Below are 24,989 nucleotides of genomic sequence, written 5' to 3'. Positions count from 1 at the left end.
TAATGTATTCCCTCCTAAAACTTGACAAAAATGACAGGAAACGAGTATTTTTTAAAAAATATAAGCAGGTATGGGTATGTATCCCACAAGTATGTATCCAGGAGAAGATACATCAACAACATAAGTTTGACAGTGGAGAGCATGAAATGAACTTGTAGTCACTGTCCTGCAGATTCAGGAAAGCTTAACCACAAACCAGCAGTGGTAAAAACTGAGAACTAATCCTACCCATGGCGAAGAATCCTTGTGCATATAATTTACAGCACCAAGATCAGGAATGAGACAAGTTACTGACATCAACAATACTGAAATCAAGACAAAAATACAGGCAAGGCCTTCAAAATTAGAAGGAAATGACTTCCAATTTAGAATTCCATACCCAGTCAAATCATCAATTACATATTAGGGTAAAATAAAGATATTTTTAGATATGCAAGGTCTTAAAATTTTACTTTCCATGAATGTTTTTAAAGAATTTACTAGAGTAGCCATTCTCACCTGGGGTTCTACAATAGAATTAGGCCTAATGCACTAAAACATCCACTCTTCAGAATGAATTAACTTTTTTCTCCCATGCATCTATAATGGCTCTAATTATGTACCATATACTTGGGACAATTGAGAAAATATTCACCTATATTATTTTCCACAGGCCTTCCTTACTTCCCTCTAAGGAACTTCCTTGAGAAAGGCTATACAAAAATATATGCTCTAGGGCTTCCCTGGTGGCGCAGTGGTTAAGAATCCGCCTGCCAATGCAGGAGACACGGGTTCGAGCCCTGGTCCAGGAAGATCCCACATGCCGCGGAGCAACTAAGTCCGTGCGCCACAACTACTGAGCCTGCGCTCTAGGGCCCGAGAGCCACAACTGCTGAAGCCCATGCTCCTAGAGCCCATGCTCCACAACAAGAGAAGCCACCGCAATGAGAGGCCCACGCACTGCAATGAAGAGTAGCCCCTGCTCGCCGCAACTAGAGAAAGCCCACGCAGCAATAAAGACCCAATGCAGCCAAAAACAAAATAAATAAATTTTAAAATATATATATATGCTCTACCAAAAAGTGATGGCAAATTAAGAATGCATGGAATACAGGAAACAGGATACTGAACTTAAAAAACTGTCATCACCAAATGTCTCCTACTATCTCTTTTTGACCCAAAAGACAAATTCTGTGGGTGAGCTTTGCCCAAATTCTTTTCTGACCTTGGCTGGTCTTGACAATATGCTGATGAAGCTTTTTCTCTTTCTCTCAGCCCCTGATGCAGCTGGATAAACTGAGGATACTTCAAATATGTTGAAATGTTTTTTCTTAAAGACTTTATTTTTAGAGCAGTTTTAGATTCACAGCAACATTAAGAGGAAGGTACAGGGCTTCCCTGGTGGCGCAGTGGTTGAGAATCCGCCTGCCGATGCAGGGGACACGGGTTCGGGCCCCGGTCTGGGAAGATCCCACATGCCGCGGAGCAGCTGGGCCCGTGAGCCATGGCCGCTGAGCCTGCGCGTCCGGAGCCTGTGCTCCGCAACAGGAGAGGCCACAACAGTGAGAGGCCCGCGTACCGCAAAAAAAAAAAGAGGAAGGTACAGATATTTCCCATATATCCCCTGCCTCCACACATGCATGGCCTCTGCCATGATCAATTTCCCACACCAGAGTAGAACATTTGTTACAACTGATCAATCTGTATTAACACATCATCACCCAAAGTCCACAGCATACTCTAGGGCAGCAGTACCCAACCTTTCTGGCACCAGGGACCAGTTTTGCAGAAGACAATTTTTCCACAGACCGGGGCGGGGGGCGGGGGGATGGCTCAGGCGGTAACGTGAGCAAGGGGGAGCCGCAGATGTGGCTTTGCTCGCTCGCCCGCCGCTCACCTCCTGCTCTGTGGCCTGGTTCCTAACAGGTTCCTAACAGTGAAAATGGAGTATTTTCACTGCCCTAAAAATCTTCTGTGCTTCAAGTATTCACTCCTCCCTCCTCTCTAACTCCTGGAAACCACGAATCTTTACTGTGTCCATAATTCTGCCTCGACCATAATGTCAGGTAACTGGTATCATACAGTCTGAAGCCTTTTCAGGTCGGCTTCCTTCACTTAGCAATATGCATTTTAGGTTCCTCTATGGCTTGATATCTCATTTCTTTATTTTTTTTGTTAATTTATTTATTAATTTTTGGCTGCGTCAGGTCTTAGTTGCGCATGCAGGATCTTTCATTGTAGCATGCAGGCTCTTTGCTGCGGTGCATGCAGGTCTCTCTCTAGTTGTGGCACGCAGGCTCCAGAGCACGTGCGCTCAGCTGTTGTGGCACACGGGCTCTCCAGTTGTGGCGCATAGGCTCAATAGTTGTATCGCAAGAGCCCAGTTGCCCCGCGGCATGAGGGATTGTAGTACCCCCACCAGGGATCAAACCCACGTCCCCTGCATTGGAAGGTGGATTCTTAACCACTGGACCACCAGGGAAGTCCCAATATCTCATTTCTTTTTAGCTCTAAACAATATTCCACTGTCTGGATGTATCACAGTTTATTTATCCTTTCACCTACAGAAGGACAAAACTTGGTTGCTTCCAAGTTTTGGCAATTATAAAATAAAGTTGTTATAAACATCTTTGTGTAGGTTTTGTGAGGACATAAGTTCTCAACCCCTTTGGATAAATATCAAGCAGTGTGACTGCTTGACCATATGGTAAGAATATGATTTAGTTTTGTAAGAAACCTCCAAACGATCCTCTGAAATGACTGTACCGTTGTGCAGTCCCACCAACAATGAACAAGAGTTCCTGCTGTTCCACATCCTTGCCAGCATTTCATGATGTCAATGTTCCAGATTTTGGCCATCCTAATAGGTGTGCAGTGGTTATATCTTGTTGTTTTAATTTGCACTTCCCTGATGACATATGACATGGAACATCTTTTCATATGCTTACTTGTTATCTGTATACCTTCTTTGGTGAGGTGTCTGTTAAGGTCTTTGGCCCATTTTTTAATCGAGTTGTTTGTTTTCTTATTGTTGAGTTTTCAGAACTCTTTGTATATCATTGGATAGGTCCTTTCTAGGTGTGCTTTTTGGAAATATTTTCTCCCAGTCTTTGGCTTGTGAGCTCATTCTCTTGTAACTTTCTTTCACAAAGCAAAAGTTTTTAATTTAAATGTTCTATTTTCTACCTATTCTTGGTAGGACATGGTGAACTAAAAGGCAGAAAATACCTTTCATGACCATATTACTGTCAGGTATCTAGTACCTAAACTGCAAGCTATGATGAACCCTATGTATCCCAGGGCTCACTTGCCCAGTGCTTTCCAAAGAAGAGATTCCTGTTAAACTCTCAAATAAATCAAAGCCAAACTATAACCCAGAGACTCTGTTCAGCTTATCTTTTCCTGGGAATCGTTATGACTGACAAGGGCCTAATTTCCAAAACATACAAATAGCTCATACAACTCAGTAACAACAACAACAAAAACCCAATTAAAAAATAGGTAGAAGAGCAAAGAAGACATACAAATGGCCAACAGGCACATGAAAAGATGCTCAACATTGCTAATTACTAGAGAAATGCAAATCAAAACTACAATGAGGTATCACCTCACACTGGCCAGAATGGCCATCATTAAAAAGTCTACAAATAACAAATGCTGGAGAGGGTGTGGAGAAAAGGGAACCCTCCTACACTGTTGCTGAGAATGTAAATTGGTGCAGCCACTATGGAAAACAGTATGGAGGTTCCTTAAAAAACTAAAAAGAGAGTTGCCATATGATCCAGCAATACCACTTGCAGGCATATATCCAGAGAAAACGCTAATTTGAAAAGATACACACACCCCTATGTTCATAGCAGCACTATTTATAATAGCCACGGCATGGAAGCAAGCTAAATGTCCATCGACAGATGAATGGATAAAGAAGATGTGGTATATATACACAATGGAACACTACTTAGCCATAAAAAAGAATGAAATAATGCCATTTGCAGCAACATGGATGGACCTAGAGATTATCATACTAAGTAAGTCAGACAAAGAAAGACAAAAATCATATGATATCACTTATAAAAATATGACACAAATGAACTTATTTACAAAAACAGAAATAGACTCACAGACATAGAAAACAAACTTATGGTTACCAAACGGAAAAGGGGGTGGGGAAGGGATAAATTAGGAGTTTGGGATTAGCAGATACAAACATATATATATATATGTATGTATGTACAGCTGAATCATTTTGCTGCACTATACCAAAACTAACACAGCATTGCAAATCAACTATACTTCAATAAAAAATCTTTAGGACTTCCCTGGTGGCACAGTGGTTAAGAATCCGCTGCCAATGCAAGGGACATGGGTTTGATCCCTAGTCCGGGAAGATCCCACATGCTGCAGAGCAATTAAGCCCGTGAGCCACAACTAATGAGCCCACGCGCCACAACTATCGAAGCCCACACGCCAAAACTACTGAGGCTGCATGCTGCAACTACTGAAGCCCGCGCACCCTGAGCCTGTGCTCCTCAACAAGAGAAGCCACCACATTGAGAAGCCCGCGCACTGCAGCAAAGAGTAGCCCCTGCTCACCACAACTAGAGAGAAAGCCACGCAGCAACGAAGGACCCAAACGCAGCCAAAAAAAAAAAAAAAAAAAAAAATTAATTAAAAAAAATTTTTTTAAAGACCTGCAGCATAATCACATTTTTTTTTTTTTTGGTTGGTTGGTTTTGGGTTTTTTTTGCAGTACGCGGGCCTCTCACTGTTGTGGCCTCTCCCGTTGCGGAGCACAGGCTCTGGACGCACAGGCTCAGCGGCCATGACTCACGGGCCCAGCCGCTCCGCGGCATGCGGGATCTTCCCAGCCCGGGGCATGAACCCGTGTCCCCTGCATCAGCAGGCGGACTCCCAACCACTGCGCCACCAGGGAAGCCGCCCATAATCACATTTACTGTGCCTTGCTGGCTAGATTCAACTACTGTAAAACTTATAGCAAAGCTGAACATTCTTCAAACATATCTGGGTTAACATTTGAATTTATCATCTCTCTCATTTTACACTACATTATCTATGTATGAAAACAAGAAAAATTACAAAAAAAGAATGTTGTAGGATCATTAAAATAGTTTTGAAAGTCATGTGAAACACTTATATTAGAAATAGATTTTGACCTATGGATAAACTTACTTATTTTGAAAATGCTTCTCAAAATTCAAGTTACCACTCATTGGTAAGTTGAAAATCAATTTAGTGACTCACAAATAGCATTTAAAAAAATGAAACAGAATAAGCCAAGATAGGAAATATTAGAGTGCATCATACTCTGATATTAAAAGGCGAGCTGTTTCATCAATCATTTAAGACTTTTTATATAAGTACACACACACACATTATGTTTTGGGTAGTGACATAAAATGTATTTCTTACATGGATCACTGTCAAAATAGGAAAACACTGACATAAATGATATTATTCCTTTTGAAATTCCCTAACACTAAAAAGAACTAATACCTCTCCTTGCCACTAGAGACCAACTACATATGTTATCTTTGGTCTAGGGACTCTTTCCATATTAAAATGGCAGACATTTGAGCAGAGGAAAAAACCACAAAAGGCCATAATAAGAAGATCTTTAGATGTTCCTGCTATATGCCCAAAGAAAATGCCCAGCTTCAACTTCTTTCTATAGAGCCAGAAGATTAGGACTGGAGAAGGCATCTCACTGTAATAACAGAACGCCAATGAGTTCCCTGGACAAATTCCAGACCATCTTTATTTAAAAAACAGATAAAGCAAACATAGCTGATATTCTGAAATAATCTAATTTGGTAGTTGGAAAATCCATCTAAACTCTATATAAAGTTCCATATGCACACTCATGATAAAATATATTGATTTAAATTATGATGAAAGTATTATAAGAGCTATATACTTTATCTTGAATCCCAAATAATAAACTTAGGCTTTAAGAGATTTTAAAATCCTTAAAGCAGCAAGAAGAGTTGGGAAAAGATCTAAATACTGAAAACAAAAATCAACCAATAAGAATTTAAGAAAGTATTATGTCCAAACATGAAGAGAACCACTGCCCTAAAAAATGAACTAAATATCTGAAGGTGGTACTATACAAATTCAGCAGTAAGTTTCCTTACAGAGCATGAAATTAAAAAATAATATAGTTATTTACTATTATTTAAGCAGCACAGGCTTAGCAAAAAAGTCTATTAATAACCTTTCAAAGAACATATAAATTAAGATGGTTGATAATAACCTTTGCTTTAAAATATAAAACACAACAATAAAGTTCTCAGTCAACTTCCATCCTCCAATATGATAATTAATTTCTTAGCTGTAATTAGTAAAATTTCATTGATGATTATACGGTTTGAAAATTATACAAAGCAATCTTATTATCCCACATTACCTCAGAAAATAACTGTAGCTTCTCAGCATTAAATACGTTCTCAACTTAACAGCACATGCAAATGCACATACAAAATTAAAAGGATGGCTTAGTATAATTTTAGACTGGATAGCATTCCTGTCTATATATCCATATGCACAGCAATAAGTGTAAGACAGTACTTTCCTTTGGATGAAAAGTTCTTTGTAATTATATTTGTATATTAGATATTCATTCATTCAATAAAAATTTAATAAGCACCTACTTTGTGTTAGGAATTATGTTAAGCACAAGAGAGTTATGAACATAACAGTCCCTAATTTCTGCTCTTACTGAGCTTTCAACATATGTGAGTACATGTTCATTAAAAGTTGATTGAAACTCGGAGAGTCTATTTCCACAAAGTAAATGTTAAATGAAGTACTTAGGTTTCTTTCTAAGACTGTTCACAAGAATCTAACTGAAGATGTACTAAGAGTACCTATGAATGTAACCATCATAATACTACCTAATAATTATATAGTAATAAGCTTTCAAAAGTGTTTTCACATGTGTTCTCAATAGATTCAAAGAACAACAATATGACATACAAAAGGAGTAGTATCCTGGTTTTACAGGTAATCAAGCTCTGAGGCACATAGGCTCAAAGTCACAGGCTCAAAGTCACACAGTAAACAAGCAATAGAGCCAAGATTAGAATCCAGCCATGAGAGAGAGTAGTGTTTACTTTCCCCCCGTCTCCTCTTTCTGCTTTCCCTAAGCCTGCCAACACAGATGCCAGCATCAAACCATTTTGTGGTAAGGCGAGACTCAAAGATGGGGGATAAAAAACACGATCCCAGGCTACAATAGGGTCTGAGGTGGGAAGGGGTAAAATGAGAAAAATCTTAATGATAGTGAAGAAGAAAGGGGAGCCTATAGGACAGAGACCACTCAACTGGATCATCTTTCACATATAGGGACAGTTTGTAAATCAGGGACTTAATTAAAAACTTTTTAAAAATCTATGTTTCAAAAATTCTTCCACTAGAAAGCTGTGCAAGTATCATGTTAGAAAAAAGCTACTACACTCTTTCCTTCCATACAACTGAGTTCTCAAAACATAACAGATAAAGAAAATCCCACTCCCCACTGTACCCATTTAAATGTTAGTGTTCCACAAGTAACTAGTCTTCCAGCTCTTCTCTCCAAGCATGGGAACCAAGTTATAAGACAATATTGCTTGTTTTAGGACAGCAAGAATGGATACTGATCTCTCCATTCCCTCTTAGCTGATGTTCAAATATTGGTGCCAATGCTCACATCTTTTTACTTACCCATCAGAGACTCAATCCAACTCTATGCAAGCTTTGGAGTTGGATATGAATTAAATAGGCTGGCACACTCCAGAAATTTCCTAATGATGAGCCTAACAAGGTCCTGAAGAAGCTATTTTGATTCCACAGTTGTAACCACATATCTAACTAACTTCATGGTCCACTACTCCATCCAAAATACAAGGATTTCCTTATCTTTTTACCCTATACCCACAATCTCCTCACATAGGCAAATGACATAAACCTATGGTTCACAGAGTTTGAATTTGGGGACCAGTAAAATTTCCCCCCAAAACGGTAGCACTGCTATCAGGGTTCTCATCTTGATAAGACATAATATTTTTTTAAACCTATAATTCACAATCTTCATCAATTCACAAAGGGATATTAAATATCATACAGCAGGAAGACTATAATCTCATAATAAAGGATGGTCCTTTACAGTGAAGGAATTTTACTTAGTGAAAAATCATAATAGTGTATTTATCTTTCTCATCTACTTACAGAACTAGGAAAGAACCACATGCACCAGCACTAGCCCACAGACTATACCATTAAAAAAAGAGAGATGCATTTATTCTAAGGACGTATACACAAGAGTGAATACAACATGTACATTTTAAACATTAATAAAAATGAAAAAATAGGTAATGACCACTAACTTAAGAAAGAGAGCATTTCAAGTGTCTTTGATGGCTCCCATGTATGCTTGATTGTACACACCTCCCTTCTAATCAGAGTTAACCCTTATCCCAAATTCTATTTTACTCCTTCTATTGTTCTATCATGTACCTATCCCTACACAATGCATTGATTCTCTTTTTTGGCCACACGGCGCGGCTTGCAGGATATTACTTCCCCAACCAGGGATCGAACGCATGCTCCCTGCAGTGGAAGTGTACAGTCTTAACCACTGGACTGCTAGGGAAGTCCCTTGATTCACTTTTTTCTTTTTTCTTTCTCTCTCTCTCTTTTTTTTTTTTTTTGGCTACACCATGCAGCATGCAGAATCTTAGTTCCCCAACCAGAACCTGTGCCCCCTACAGTGGGACCACTTAACTGCCAGGGAGGTCCCATGCATTCATTCATTTTACTTATTTTTAAACTTTACATAAATGTCATCATACTGCATGAACTTTAATTTGTTTTGTATATGCTTCCACACTGATGCCTGTAGCTTTAAATCATTCATTTCATTGTTGTATACTATTCTACTGTATGAATATAACTGTGATATTTACTCATTCCACTGATGATAGACATTTGGGTTTTCCCCATTTCTTTTTTTTTCTATTACAGACAATTTGCTGGTACACATTTGTGAGAGTTTCACTAGGTCTAGGATACACTAAGGAGTATGCTCATCTTCAACTTTACTATGTAATATGCCAAACTGTTTTCCAAAATCACCAACATATGCATTCATTACTAGTAAATGAGAGTTTCTGTTGTTTCACGTCCCCACTGACACTTGTACTTGTTGGACTTTGAATCTAGTGGGTATAAAATGGAAATCCACTGTAGTATTAATTCACTTTTGCCAGTTTCCTAATGTTAAACATCCTTTCACACTTACTGGCCTTTTGTGTTATCTCTTCTGTAAATAGCTATTCATGTCTTTTGTATATTTTTCTAGTGGGTTTTGGTCTTTTGGGTTGATACATAGGAGTATCTTATTTTTCCTAGATATTAATTCATTGTCAGTTATATGCATAGCCATTTGTTTCTTCACTATTTTTGTGGTATCTTTAGATAAACAGATATTCTTAAACTCAACAAGGTAGAATGGGTCAATCTTCAGTTTGAGAGGTGTGTGTGTGTGTGTCTTGTTAAATCCTTCTTTACCTCAAGGATATACAAATATTTTTCTATGTTTTGTAAAGTTTAATAGCTTTATCTTTCACATTTAATCTGGGTTTGATTTTGTATTTAGTGGAAGAGATCTATTTTCATTTTTCTCATACAGATAACTAATTTCCCCAAAACAGTTTCTTGAGTAAACTGTCATACACTGAGTTTCCATATATGCTTGAGCCTGTTTGAAGTCTGCTGTGTTCCATTCATCTCGTTGTCTCTATCAGCAGGAATACCACCCATCTTATTTACTAGAGCGTTAGGTTAAGGACTAAGGAAGCCCTGACCCTTGTCTGGCTCTGCTTCTTCTGGAATGTCTCGTCTCTTCTTTGCCCTTTGCTCTCCCTAGAGAGTTATGGACAACCTTATCAAGTACCATGAAAAAAATCCTGTTGAGATATGAATTCAAAACACATCGAACACACACAATCAATCTGAGAAGTGACATGCTAATAACATTGCATTTTCCTATCAGAAACATGGTATGTCTCTCCATTTCTTAAGAATACATACTCATAGTATTATACTTTTCTACTTAAAGGTATTTCACACCTCTTGTTAGATTTATTGCTATGTACCTTATTTTCTGTTATTTTAAGTGGTTATTATTTAAATTGGCTCCCTTCTCTCAATAACTCTTACTAACTCCCTTACTTTACCGACAGGTCAGTCACACTCTAAAAATAAATTTTTACAACACCATGACCAGCATTCTGATGTTCTTACTAGGAAGGTTTTCTCTGAACATTTAGTTTGCCATGTTACTGGAAGTGAAAGTTCAGCTACATGTTTTCATGTTTTCTTATGTTTCCCTACTTCTTGTCCCTAAACTTCGTAATCACAAATTAAACTCTTGAAGGCAGAAGCTACGAATATCATTTTTTGTTTGTTCTTGCTCTCTAGTACAGAGGTAGGTACCAAGCAGGCTAAATAAAGGCCAGATTGATAGAGGAGACCCTTGGAAAATCCTGTACTCCTCAGGTGGTATTTGTCCTTCTGTTACAAACATCCTTCCTCCACCTGGGAAAAGATGAGTTTGCTAAACTTTCAGTGTTTCATCCTTAAATAAAATTTAATATACGTTCAAAGTTACCACAAAGAAATGGAAACAGGGCTTCCCTGATGGCGCAGTGGTTGAGAGTCCGCCTGCCAATGCAGGGGACATGGGTTCGTGCCCTGGTCCGGGGGGATCCCGCATGCTGCAGAGCGGCTGGGCCCGTGAGCCATGGCCGCTGAGCCTGTGCGTCCGGAGACTATGCTCCGCAACGGGAGAGGCCACAACAGTGAGAGGCCCGCGTACCGCAAAAAAAAAAAAAAAAAAAGAAAAAAAAGAAATGGAAACAGAAAAGTTTCTATTAAACTACTGTTTATCTTCTCTCAGAAATTATGCAAATATTACTTGGTAAATTAAATTGATATTATCTTGCTATATATTCATTAAAAATACAGAAAGCTTGCCTCCACATGCCTCAAATAAGGAAAGGAAAATTGTAGCAGCTAACTCTACAAATGAAACTCTTTTACCATTCTTGCTAAGAGGGATATCTCAACCTCTCAGACTGTGAAGACAATTGGGGGGGAAATCCCACCAGAAAAGAGCTGAGAAACTAGTGCAGGTATTTTGTGACAATCCTTCACTGTTATCTTAATAAATAAATAAATTGGGGGTGGAGGAATATATGAATGTATATGTTTATGGGGAGAAAAGCATCCTTTAGCGTTCTTAATGTTCATCTTACTGCTTTGTTAAAGAAGCAGTTAGTAAGGACTGGCAAGGATAAGACAGACTCTCTCATCTTTGTGAAGATGCTTAAAACAAAGCTAAATTATTCATTCTCACTTTTCAATAAATGATTTCAAAGTATTTGTTTCTCCTGTAGCAACAGCCGAAGAATACAGATATTGTAACATTTCACAAGAGAGATTTAGAAACGTATTTTATTCTTATTTTCTTAACTTGCCAAATATTATATTCCCTTTCATTACTTAATAGGTACTTTCATAACTCTATGAAGCAACTCCCCAAACACAAGGAATTTCAAAACAGAAAACAACCATGTCTTAAGAAATAACTTCAGGGCCTCCCTGGTGGCGCAGTGGTTGAGAGTCCGCCTGCCGATGCAGGGGATACGGGTTCGTGCCCCGGTCTGGGAGGATCCCATATGCCGCGGAGCGGATGGGCCCGTGAGCCATGGCCGCTGAGCCTGCGCGTCCGGAGCCTGTGCTCCGCAACGGGAGAGGCCACAACAGTGAGAGGCCCGCGTACAGCAAAAAAAAAAAAAAAAAGAAATAACTTCAGAAATCTAACTTATTGAGGGCTCAGAAACTTAGAAGAAAATCAACATAATCTCTAACTTATACTATTTCTAAAGAAAACAATCTACCATAGCACAACATCTAGGGAAAAAAAGAGAGTGGGGGTGGGGAATAAATTCAAGTTTTCTTTTAGGTAAAACAATTTTCATGAAATATAACACATGTATTCAAGAACACACTTGTTAATGTGTGTATGGTCTCATATATGTTCAGAATTGACCCTAGAAATGTCTTGCCAAGGAAGGAAGAATTGCTTCGGTTCAGGGAGGAAACTGACTTCTAGGTCTCCTTTGGTCTGTGAGCCACTCTACTGAAGGTACTCAGCAGTAGTCACCTGAGATTTTATTAAGAATGTCTAAAATTGTCACCCTGGGGAATCTGGTACGATATCTTCACAACAGTACACTCTCTGTTAAAGAAAATCCCCCTTTAAAGTTTTCTGTTAAGTTAGAAGTATGAGATATAGACCCATCACTCCACGTTTAGTGCTGCCAGAGCATTCAAGGTGAAGGGACTTCACAGGTTTAAGAGAATTTACTAAAGGATAAGAGAAACACAATACTAAGTGTAGACATTTTAATTCAAGCCTAGATAAACCAAACATGGCTTAAATTAACTTTGATAAAACTGATTGAGCAGGTAAAACTTTTAGTTTTCAAAGTTTTTAAATTTTAAACACAAAAGTTACTTTGAAATGGATTCATAAAAGTTTTGGCACGGCAACATTTTACATTCTCTCACAAAGCACTACAGTTGAAAGATGGTTTTTAAAAAATAAAACCGTGAAAATAGCTTTTTATGACCAGAGAAAGAAAGGGTAGCTACAAGATAAAATTTAGCAATTCATCAAGCTTTGATAATAATCTCAAATGTGATCCAGAGGGAATAGAGCATCTGTCTGTGAGATGAGCTATAATTTAGTCTCTAGGCTGCCTTAGCATTGTCCTTATTCAAAAGTACAGGGAAAACGGAGACAACAAGCCTAATCTACAAGTCTTTCTTTCTTGATAAAAAACTGAAATATAGTACATTCAAACAAGTCAGCCTAAAACAAATACCATCCTACTTAAGAGATTGTAATCATACTTAAGTTAAAACTACTTTGAAGTAAACTGGTACTTATTCTTCAAACAGGGAAAAAAATCTGGCAAATACACAATTTTTGGAATAATCCAAATAATTCATCATCATAATCTAAACAGATAACAAATGAAAGATTATCTTGATGTGTGTGGGGTGGGCTTTAGTGAGGAGAGCCAGAGTCAGAGAGCCAGAGGACAGAATTGCAATAAGACACTTGAGTTCAAAAGCTGTAGGGAATAGGGAGTTACACTGAAGGCACATATCAGTGCCATAGCAATTGTGAAATCTGCTAGGGACATGTCATCACCTACTTGACTAGAACAACAGTTCTGCTCCCTGAAAAGAGTCCTCTGTCACTGGTGACTCTACCCTCTGGGCTCCGAGCTCAGAGCTCCATTCTCGGGTCACTCTTCCTATTTCATAAGAAATGGTCCACGTTTGCAACAGTGTAGCTTTCTCAGCTTGCTTCCTGCCCATGTAAGACTGGGATTCCCCACACATACAAAGGTTCTTTTTAGTTGAACTTTGTCTGTCCTTTTCTGTCTAAGCTGGTGGAGCTTTGATTAGTACCATCCTTGTAAAAACTTTGTGGATTTCCTATGAATTTTATTGGAAATAACTCCATTAAACAGACATCACACCCACTAATCTCTGAGATAGGCCACTCTCTTCTTTGATTTAGCTTTTTTTTTTTTTTTGCCACTCTCTTCTTTGGTATGTCTGTCATGGTACTGTAGGAAAGCAGATTTATGAGCCTTGAAGCTCTTTGGACTAGCTGAGACATTCTTATAAGGTATGCCTTTAAGACTCTTTTCAATGCTTTTGTCTAGCTGAAAGGCTCTAAGAGGCATTGTCTTAAATCTTTCTGAGGTCTCAACCAAAAAAATCTTACAGAAGAACTCTTGATCTGATCCTTATTTTGAGGTCATTTTTTTTGCACCCCGGGATTTGAGAAGAATTAGATAAGCAGAGGGAAGGGAGAGAATGTTCCACAATGGAGAATGAGAATAAATAAAAGCACAGTCTTATGGGGAACAGGGAAGAAAGTCATCTAGCTAGGTTCATGATGGGGGAAAATATAAAATGAAATTGGAAGGGAAGAATAAAGTCAGAAATACTAACAGCTCTAACTACAAGATTATGAAATCTGTAATTTACGCTCTTTATTGCTGGTTTCTGCTTGCTGATCCAAATGTTGCTACATCAGATACACTTGGAGAGCTTCATAAATACACAGACTCACCCTAGAGATTTTGAAAGGCTGGAGAAGAAGCTACATCTAAGCAAAGAAAGCTCCCAGGTGATTCTCAGATACAGCCAGACTTAGGAGGCACTGCTCTAGGCAACAGTCAACCACTGGCTTTTTGAGAATGGGAGTGTCATAAATGTAGATACCTAATGAAGTTTTCAGTGATAAGCTTGAATAATAAAAATCTGTATTTTCATTTATAATTTTCTATTTCTCTTTATTCATATAATTTCCCTAAGAGACCTACTTCATAGGATCCATGTTTTCTCTGACCATATACATCTATAAGAACCCCAGTCCCATCACAGTCTCACCTTAACATGTAACAATGATTTTCTGTTTGGTTGTCTTGTTAAGAAAGATGAGCCTGGTATATTGGAAGGCAAGGTCCTAAGAGGAGTTAGGATACTATGGTACTAAGTAATGTATGTATGGAATAATAAGGACCTGACCTAAGACGATGATAGTTAAGAAGGAAAATGAAGATAAACACCAGAGCTGTGACACTTTAAACTTCTAGAAGAAATCACAAAAAGTGTTCTTTGCAACTTTAGGGTTCACAAAGATTTCTTTAATGGGGGAAAAAAGAGTTCGAGTCATAGGGAAAAACTGATAAATTGGATTTCATCAAAATTAAAAACATCTGTTCTTTGAAAGAAATCATTTAGACAATGAAAAGGCATGCCAAGACTGGAAGAAAATACAACATATACAGCTAGCAAAGGATGATATTGAAATATATTTTAAAATTCTTAAAACTCAATAAGACAAGCCAAATTTTTAAATGGGCAAAAACATCTGAACTGACACTTCAGATATACAAGTGGCCAATGAGCATATGAAAAGATGCTCAACATTATTAGTCATCAGGGAAATGGAAATTAAAACCACAATGTGATATTACTATATACCCACTAGAATGGCTAAACTAAAAGAAATCAAGGTTACAGAGCAACTGAAATGTTCATTCACTGCTGACAAATGTAAAATGGTATAACTACTTTGGAATACAGTTTTGGCCATTTCTTATAAAGTAAAACATACACTCATCATATGATTTCACAACTGTACTCCTAGATATTACTCAAAGAAAGAAAGAAAAAAAACCCAACTCCACATAAAGCATTGTACACATTATGGGGTTATATCAAAAGACACAGGAGCCAGAGTTAAGGTTTGGAAAATTTGAGCCTCAAAAATCTAATGACTAGGGCTTCCCTGGTGGCGCAGTGGTTGAGAGTCCACCTGCCGATGCAGGGGACGCGGGTTCGTACCCCGGTCCGGGAAGATCCCACATGTTGTGAGATCCCTCTCACAACAGTGAGAGGCCTGCGTATGGCAAAAAAAAAAAAAAAAAATCTAATGACTAAATTGATCAAAACTTTAAAAATATAAACCTCTGGAGTCATAACTATGTTCAAATTTTAGCTCTATCACATATTAACTGTGTAAACTACATTAAGGAAATTACCCTTATCAACTGCTCAGTTTCTTCATTTGTGAAACAGGGAGAATGATTTATATACCATAAGGCTCTTATAAGAATTCCAGGAGCTAATAATACATGTAAAAAGCACTTAAGAGACACAGGGAACTTTAAATGTTAGTCATTATTACTATCAATAAGGTTTTGGAATTCTAATTCTTTCCACTCAGAAGTTGAAATACTGATCTAGCTAGAGTACTTGAGTTACGGCAGACCTATCAAAGAGGTTTTCTAGATATTTGTTAATCTCCGATAATTTATCTTCACCATAATCAAGAGTTAATGGATTTATCTTATTTCAAACACACCTCTGACACCTGAAAACTATGATGTGGAATTTCAGTAGGTAAACCAGAGGGAGATATTATACATTACAAAAACCCAATAGGTTGACTTTAACAAAGAAGTATGTTCAGTATGTAATTCACTCTACAACTATTAATTTACCCATAAATTACCCAGGAACATTTAGGTGTAAATCAAGATATAACTAACACTACAGCCGCTGTAAATGCAAAAGTTAGAGGTTGTACATGGCCATCCATACTAAAAGAATTTCCAAATGAGCCTCAATAAGATGCTGAAGTACAGCAAAAGTCGAAATATCAGCCTTCAACTCAAATAGAATCATTTATTTAAAACAATAATAATAGTAATAATATTGTCGTGGTTATTATTATTATTAATCAGCTATCATGAGTGGTTATCATTTACCAGGCTATGTTCTAAGCTTTTTATATGTATTAACGCATTTTAAGCCTTATAAAAATCTTATGTGCTGGATAGATACTATTATTGTCTTCAATGCATGAGTTCTTTACATTAAAATATTTTTAAGCCAAAAAAAATATGTCACCACCGGAAGTAGACTTTATGTCTTCTTTTTAATCTAAAAAACTGGTACTTAGGAGGCAATAACCATTTATCCTGACTTTCCTATAGGAACTATGTTTCAGTGGTTATTAGGTAGCCTTAAGATAATTAAGATCTCTTTCTTACAGAAGAACTTCAAGTGTAAAAAGAATGACAGAATTAGAAAATCACCATTTTTTCCACCCTAATGTTGTTTTCCACCCTAATTGATCTTGATCATCAAAGAGTGCTTACACCTTTAGGTGAAACGTTGATGGGGAACAGAATATTTACTAGGTGCCAACTGTCTTTTACTTTCAGGTTATAAGGGGAGAAAAGATGCAACTTTCAGTTGAAGAGGATCAGGCTGCCACCACCTGAACCTACTGATCAATCTCACATCACTAATAGTGGGACAATCGTATGATGAGTGAATTCTCATGTGAGGCAGTATGAAGTGGTACACATCCCCTAGAAAACAATCTCGCCAACAATGTTCAACCTGAATGTAGTCAAGCCTTTGCATTGAACTTCCAGTTCACAGAAAATACACAAGACAGGGGAAACAAATAAAACAATACTGCAAGGAGGCAATCAAATCCAAAAGGTCCAACACTCTGTAGGGACACTGACCTAGTTTCTTAAAAAAGTCAAAGGCACAAGAGAAAATAAAATAAGAGTAAACAAGGAGGCTCTCTGGGATTAAAGGAGATATAATTCTATAACAACCAGAAGCAATGCATGAACTTTTTTTGGATCCTGGTTTCAAGAAGCTTATTGCAAAAAACTTGGGGACAATTGGGGAAATTTAAATTTGAGCTAGGTGTTAGCTTATATTAAATAATTATCATTAACTTTGTTAGATCTAATAAAGGTTTTATGGTTATATAAGAAAATGTTCTTAATTTTTAGAGATGGATTAAGTATTTGGGGGTACAACATCATGAGGTCTATGATTTACTCCAAATATTCCAGCCCCACCCCCAAATAAATAAAATAAATCCAACAAAAGGTTAATAATTTCTTACATCTACTTGATGGATTTATTAGTGTTCATTGTACTATTCTCTCAAATTCCTTGTTTGCCGGAAAATGTTTGTGATACATGAAAGTACTTTTAATGATTAGTAACTAACCTTTTTGTTACTTCATTAAATTCCAAGTTAAAGAATTCCTCTAAATATTCTAGTACACAGATATATCAATCAGATGAACCATATTTATTACAGTCAAAATTCTGGTGCACAGAACAAAAAAATCACGTAAGCTGCATCCTTTCAGAATTTTATCTTAATGAAGCTTATGTATATACCATTGTGTACCATACATCCATTTTCAAAAAAGCATTTAGAAACAAAAATGCTAACTTTACAAAATATATTCAACAACCAAGCAATAAATTTTAGCATAGTAGTAATTGTTTTTATCTTGCTAAAGTTTTTCCAATTCCTGCAATGCTATATAAAAATGTCTCCATCTAACACTTGACTAGAAAAACATTTTCCACTGGAATAAATTAGAAAATGATCATGTAACTTACTATTAACCAGTTAATATTCATTTAAAAAGAAGTAACTAAAGCCTACTTCAAGGAATAATTCATAAAGTAACAACACTAAAACCTGACTAACTATACAGACAGTATAACATAATTGTTAAGACTCTAAATTTTTAAAAATACTTGATAACCTAAGTACATATTAGCTTTCAAACACCAAATTTAAGTTCTTAGTTTTAAAAGCAGAAGTCTTTCGAACACAGTTACCAGTAGTACCACAGGAAAGTTCAAAGCATTTGATCAAATAAACTTTAGCTAAGAAGCAGAATCGAATATACAAAAGGTATCAATTATGAATTAGGAATTCCATAATCCCTGGAAGTCCCCAAGACTCTTTTAAAGGGTCTGCAAGGTCAAAACTAGTTTCATAATACTTTTTCACTGTGTTGACATTTTCACTGATAGTGCAAAAGCAATGCTGGGTAATACCACTGGCACTTCGGCACATATCAAAGCAGAGGCACCAGACTGCAGTAGTAGTCACTGATTTCTTCACTGCCTTGCACTTGCAGTAAAAGAAGGCCAGTTTCACTTACAAATGTCCTTGATAAAGCTAGACATAAATTAAAGAGATTTGCAAAAACTGTAAAACAGTAGTTCTCAGCCAGAGACAATTTTGTCCTGCAAGGGACATCTGTCAAGATCTAGAGCTGTTTCTAGTTGTCACAATCAGGAAAAATACTATTGGCATCTAGTGCACAGTGGCCAAGGATGCTGCTAAATATCCTACAATGCATGGGATATCTCCCCTCAACAAAGAATTATCCAGCCCCCAATGACAACAGGGCCAAGGCTGAGGGACCCTGAAGGAAAAGAATACTACTCTTCTCATTCTCACTCAACTTTTTTTTGGTGGGGGAGAGGGGGTCAGTTATTTTTCATAAAAATATTTTAATCATATTAACCTGTGATAGGTTTATTATTTAATTTTAAATGAATTAAGAGCAAACATTTTAAACAAACTATTACATATAAAATAAGCTACAGGATTTATTATATGACACAGGGAATGTAGCCAATATTTTATAATAAATATAAATGGAGTATAACCTTTAAAAATTGTGAATCACTATATTGTAAACCTGTAATGTGCATAATATTGTACGTACATCAACTATACTTCAATTAAAAAAACAGTAAACATTTTTTTAAGGTTTTAGTTTTAATTTACAATACAGTAAGTATCAAGAGGTTACCTAACCCACATAAACGAAAGTTCTTTGGGGGCTTCAGTAATCTTTGACAGTACAAAGGAGTCCTGAGACCAAAAAGTTTGAGAATCACTGAATTAGAAGAATGATACAACTAACCAAATATGTTGGAGAATATAAGGGGAATTAAAGGACTCCAAAGGAAAATGCACTAATTTCAAGAGTATTATGAACGATCATAACAAACATAAACCTTTATAAAACCAAACAGTCCAAAAGAAAAGTCATGATAGACCCCCCAAATGTAATTTTCTCCCTAAACACACACACACACACACACACACACACACACACACACACACCCCACACACACCATCAAAAACAACAAAAAACATTAAAAGTACAACTCCTTACCCTGGCTATGAGGACTTGCTGGACTAAAAGATGGCTGATACAAATCTTTGGTTGGCGTTGGAAAAGCTTCTTTCCCTTGGCGCTGACTCATCTTTCCTGGTGTCAGGTGTTGAGTATCGTCACTGTTTGCTAACACAGCTCAAGGAAAGAAGGGAAAAAGAATTAGTACTTAATTCATAGATTTACATAACCGCATAGTTAATAACATGGAATAGAACTACGACTGAAATGGCCTCAGTGGTTATATTCATTTTACCAACTCAATACTTTAATAAAAAATTAACATAATTGTTTTATTTTTAGTTTGTTATCAATTCAAGAGGAATTTATAGGTATCAAATTATACAAATTATAGACCTCATAAAAATGAAAGTACATATTCTGATAATGAAAGTACTCCAAGGTTTACTGTCAACCTTTCATTGTGTTATTAACTCTATATATTTGTCAATAGAGCAGTAAGCAAAAGACAATGTCATTTCACAGAAGAAATACAAATGGTCAGTAAACATGAAAAGATAGTCAACCTCATTAGTAATGAGAAAAAAATACAAATTAATAGCAGTATAAAATAGTATTTTATATTCATTAGAACTTCTACTCTAATTTCTGATTTTCATGGAAAGTAGGTGTGATTCTTGTTTTATAGATGGGGAAACTTTAGGTTCAGAGATTGTCTTGCCTAAGACTAAGTAATAGAGGTAAGATTCTAACTCAGAACCACTTGGTTCAAAGTCTGGTCTCAAAAGCTTGCTGTCCCAACAATCAATCTAGTGTTTAAGGCTGCTATTCGCCCATTTGACCAAGCTACTAATAGAGGAGACCAATGCCCGGTTCCAGAGCGGGCAGAAAAGAGAAAAATACTCATTGGAGGCGTAGGGCAGATCGTGAGCAGATGCACGGTGCCCCAGGATCTCCACCCTTTCATTTTATACAACTGCTTTTCAGTCTATGGAAACTTGAGTTTTATCTTGAGAGAGGATGATTCTGTCTTCAGTCTACATGTAATTTTAAACTTAATGAGAACTTAATAGTCACCTTTTTAATCACCATATCTTTTAAATCTAATTGTTTTAACATGTTTTCAAATTGTGCTAAAGTTATCAAAATTATATTTTAGCTCCTTAAATTTTAAAGTAAAAACTCAAAAATACTTTCACTTATCATCCAAGTAAAGATATAAAAAATTTATTTTCCCATCAAGTCCATAAAAAAGAATCCTTATACTGATAAATACTAAATTTTTATCTCCTCCTAAACTCAAAGACTCACATATCCAACTACCTGCCTTATAATCACCTCTATTATTTTACAGACATCTCAAATTTATCCAGAACCGTTCTGGCCTTTCCTTATCCTCCAAACCTGCCTCTCTTCCATCTGTTAATGGAATCACTATTCCCCTCCCCCACTTTCTCAGGCCAAAAACCTTAGATGTATTCTTTGATTTTTTTTCTTTCTTTCACATTTCATATCCAATTCATCTGTGAGATCTTTATACTCTATCTTCAAAATTTATCTGGAATCCTCCTACTTCTCCTCACTTCCACAACTACCACCCTGTTCCAAGCCAGCATTACCACCATTATCACAGCAGCAGATTTCTACTTGGTCTCCAGACTTAGCATCTTGCTCCCTGCCTTGTGTAGAGTTCATTCTCTATACAGAAGCCTGAGTAATCTTTGTAAACCGTAGATCAGATTTGTATTAAGGAGAAATATCCACAATGGCTTTCCATTACATTTGCAATAAATTCCATGGCCTAAAGGTTCAACAGTCTGGCCCCTGCTTATCTTTCCAACCTCATTCTCTACTATTCTCCTCTTTATTCGCTTGGCTCCAGCCATAATGCCCTTCTTGGTATTCCTCAAACATGCCATCTTGCCCCAGTCACAGCCCTTATATCTTTTTTCCCTTCTACCTGGAATACTTCTACCCCAGACCTTCATATTATTGACCACTCTCATCATCTGTTGTCTGTGTTCAAATGTCATCTCTTTAGAAAAGCCCCTCATTGTGTTTTTTGATAAGTCAGTTCCTAATTTTAATATAATACAATTTATCAATTCTGGTTTTGTTTTTTTTTTGTTTTGGTTAGTGCCCATTCTACCACAATTATATTCTATCACTTTACCCTACGTGATTTTCAGTGTAGCTCTTATCAGTATCTGAAATTATATCATTTATTTGTCTATTATCTGCCTTCTACATGAGACCATAAATTCCATGAGAAGGGAGTTTTGTCTGCCTTATTTTTCCATAAATCCTCAAGTCCCAGTGTGATTCTGGCATACTGAAGGTGTTCAAAAGAATCTTGTTAAAGGAATCAAATCAACAAATTCTATATTTTTATGAAACTTCATTATCATAAAGTATACGGTGGCTTATTCAGTTACTAAATCCAATATCCATTTAATACCTAAAAATTATTACTGAAATTTAAAATGTATGGTACTGATATAGAGAGAGACAAATTGATCTAAAGACCTTAACAGAGAGCTCTCAGAGACAAACCCATGCATATGTGGAGCATGTATATATGCTAGAGGTAGGAAAGACTATGCAATTAATAATATTGATACTAGGAAAATTGGTCATCCATGTTGGAAAAATAGGTTCCACTCTCATACCACACACAAAGAATATTTTTTATGCAATTAAAAACATAAATGCAAAAAGCAAAACTTGAAAGCTTTTTAAAGAAAATTTAAGAGAAAATCTTTATAAATTTGGGGTAGGAAATGATTCCTTTAAAACCCACGTACCTATGGTCAACTAATCTATGACAAAGGAGGCAAGGATATACAATGGAGAAATGACAGTCTCTTCAACAAGTGGTGCTGAGAAAACTGGACAGCTACATGTAAAAGAATGAAATTAGAACACTCCTAACACCATACACAAAAATAAACTCAAAATGGATTAGAGAAAAAAATGTAAGACCAGATGCTGGAAAACTCTTAGAAGAAAACATAGGAAGAACACTCTTTGACATAAATCACAGCAAGATCTTTTTTGATCCACCTCCTAGAGTAATGGAAATAAAAACAAAAATAAACAAATGGGACCTAATGAAACTTAAAAGCTTGTGCACAGCAAAGGAAACCATAAACAAGATGAAAAGACAACCCTCAGAATGGGAGAAACTATTTGCAAATGAATCAACAGACAAAGGATTAATTTCCAAAATATATAAACAGCTCATGCAGCTCAATATTAAAGGAACAAACAACCCAATCCAAAAATGGGCAGAAGACCTAAATAGACATTTCTCCAAAGAAGACATACAGATGGCCAAGAAGCACATGAAAAGCTGTTCAACATCACTAATTATTAGAGAAATGCAAATCAAAACTACAATGAGGTATCACCTCACACAGTTAGAATGGGCTTCATCAGAAAATCTACAAACAACAAATGCTGGAGAGGGTGTGGAGAAAAGGGAACCCTCTTGCACTGTTGGTGGGAATGTAAATTGATACAGCACTATGGAGAACAGTATGGAGGTTCCTTAAAAAACTAAAAATAGAATTACCATATGATCCTATAATCCCACTACTGGGCACATACTCAGAGAAAACCATAATTCAAAAAGACACATGCACCCCAATGTTCACTGCAGCACTATTTACAATAGCCAGGTCATGGAAGCAACCTAAATGCCCATCGACAGACGAATGGCTAAAGAAGATGTGGTACATCTATACAATGGAATATTACTCAGCCATAAAAACGAATGAAATTGGGTCATTTGTTGAGACGTGGATGGATCTAGAGACTGTCATACAGAGTGAAGTAAGTCAGAAAGAGAAAAACAAATATCTTATATTAACGCATATATGTGGAACCTAGAAAAATGGTACCGATGAACTGGTTGGCAGGGCAGAAACTGAGACACAGATGTAGAGAACAAACGTATGGACACCAAGGGGGGAAAGCGGCAGAGGGGTGGGGGTGGGGGGGTGATGAATTGGGCGATTGGGACTGACATGTATACACTGATGTGTATAAAACTGATGACTAATAAGAACTTGCTGTATAAAAAAATAAAATTAAATTAAAAAATTAAAAAAAAGACACAACAAAGCACTAACCAAAAAAGAAAGAAAAAAAAATAAGAATTAATCTAATCAAAAGATAAAAAGAAATCAAAAAAAACAAGAGAAGATATTTGCAACACATATAATTAACAAAGAGCTGGTATCCAGAATATGTTAAAAAAAAAACTCCTATAAATCAATTAGAAAAAGATGAAAAATGCAAAAGAAAAATGGGAGGATGCATCGAAAGAATGCCTGAGAATAAACTTAACCAAGGAGGTGAAAGACCAGTACACTGAAGACTGTAAAACACTGAGGAAAGAAATTGAAGAAGACACACACAAATGGAGAGATATACCATGCTATGGATTGGAGGGATAGTATTAAAATGTCCATACTATCCAAAGCAATCTATAGACAATGCAATCCCTCTCAAAATTCCAATGGAATTTGTGTGGAACCACACAAGACCCCGAGCAGCCAAAGCCATCTTAAGAAAGAACAAAGCTGGAGGCATCACACTCCCTGATCTCAAATTATATTACAAAGCTACAGTAATCAAAACACTGTGGTATTGACATAAAAAAGGACACATAGATCAATGGCACAGAATAGAGAGCCCAGAAATAAACCTACACATATATGGTCAATTAATTTATGACAAAGAAGCCAAAAATATATAATGGGGAAAAGGCCAGTCTCTTTAATAAATGGTGTTGGGAAAACTAGACAGCTACATGCAAAAGGATGAAACTGGACCACTTACTTTCTGACAAAAAAATTAACTCAAAATGGATTAAAGACTCAAATTTAAAACCTGAAACTATAAAACTCCTAGAAGAAAACTGGAAGTGACCCTTTTTTTTTTTTTTTTTTTTTTTTTCTTTTTGCGGTATGCGGGCCTCTCACTGTTGTGGCCTCTCCCGTTGCGGAGCACAGGCTCCGGATGCGCAGGCCCAGCGGCCATGGCTCACGGGCCCAGCCGCTTCGCGGCATATGGGATCCTCCCAGACCGGGGCACGAACCCGTATCCCCTGCATCGGCAGGCGGACTCTTAACCACTGCGCCACCAGGGAGGCCCAGAAGTGACCCTTTTTAAAAAAAATTAATTTATTTATTTTTGGCTGTGTTGGGCCTTCATGGTTGCGCGCAGGCTTTCTCTAGTTGCGGCGAGTGGGGGCTGCTCTTCACTGCGGTGCATGGGCTTCTCATTGCGGTGAGCGGGTTTCTCATTGCAGTGGCTTCTCTTGTTGCAGAGCACAGGCTCTAGGTGCACGGGCTTCAG

At 37.0% G+C, this 24,989-nt stretch overlaps 1 protein-coding gene across 4 annotated transcripts in view; it reads right to left on the bottom strand.

Moving 5' to 3' along the window:
• OSBPL8 (oxysterol binding protein like 8) overlaps window positions 1-24,989 on the bottom strand; it is a 159,406-nt gene that overhangs the window by 69,226 nt on the left and 65,191 nt on the right. For 3 of the 4 annotated variants that reach the window (XM_060112295.1, XM_060112296.1, XM_060112297.1), the window contains one exon: window positions 19,665-19,802. In XM_060112295.1, coding sequence (XP_059968278.1) covers window positions 19,665-19,802 — 138 coding nt within the window. The remainder of the gene's footprint in view (window positions 1-19,664; window positions 19,803-24,989) is intronic. The other variant, XM_060112298.1, reaches the window with a different exon arrangement.

This window comes from Mesoplodon densirostris, chromosome 11, assembly GCF_025265405.1.
Source record: "Mesoplodon densirostris isolate mMesDen1 chromosome 11, mMesDen1 primary haplotype, whole genome shotgun sequence".
Taxonomy (NCBI): Eukaryota; Metazoa; Chordata; class Mammalia; order Artiodactyla; family Ziphiidae; genus Mesoplodon; species Mesoplodon densirostris.
Note: the sequence above shows the minus strand (reverse complement) of the source record. Positions and strands in the feature narration are given on the sequence as shown.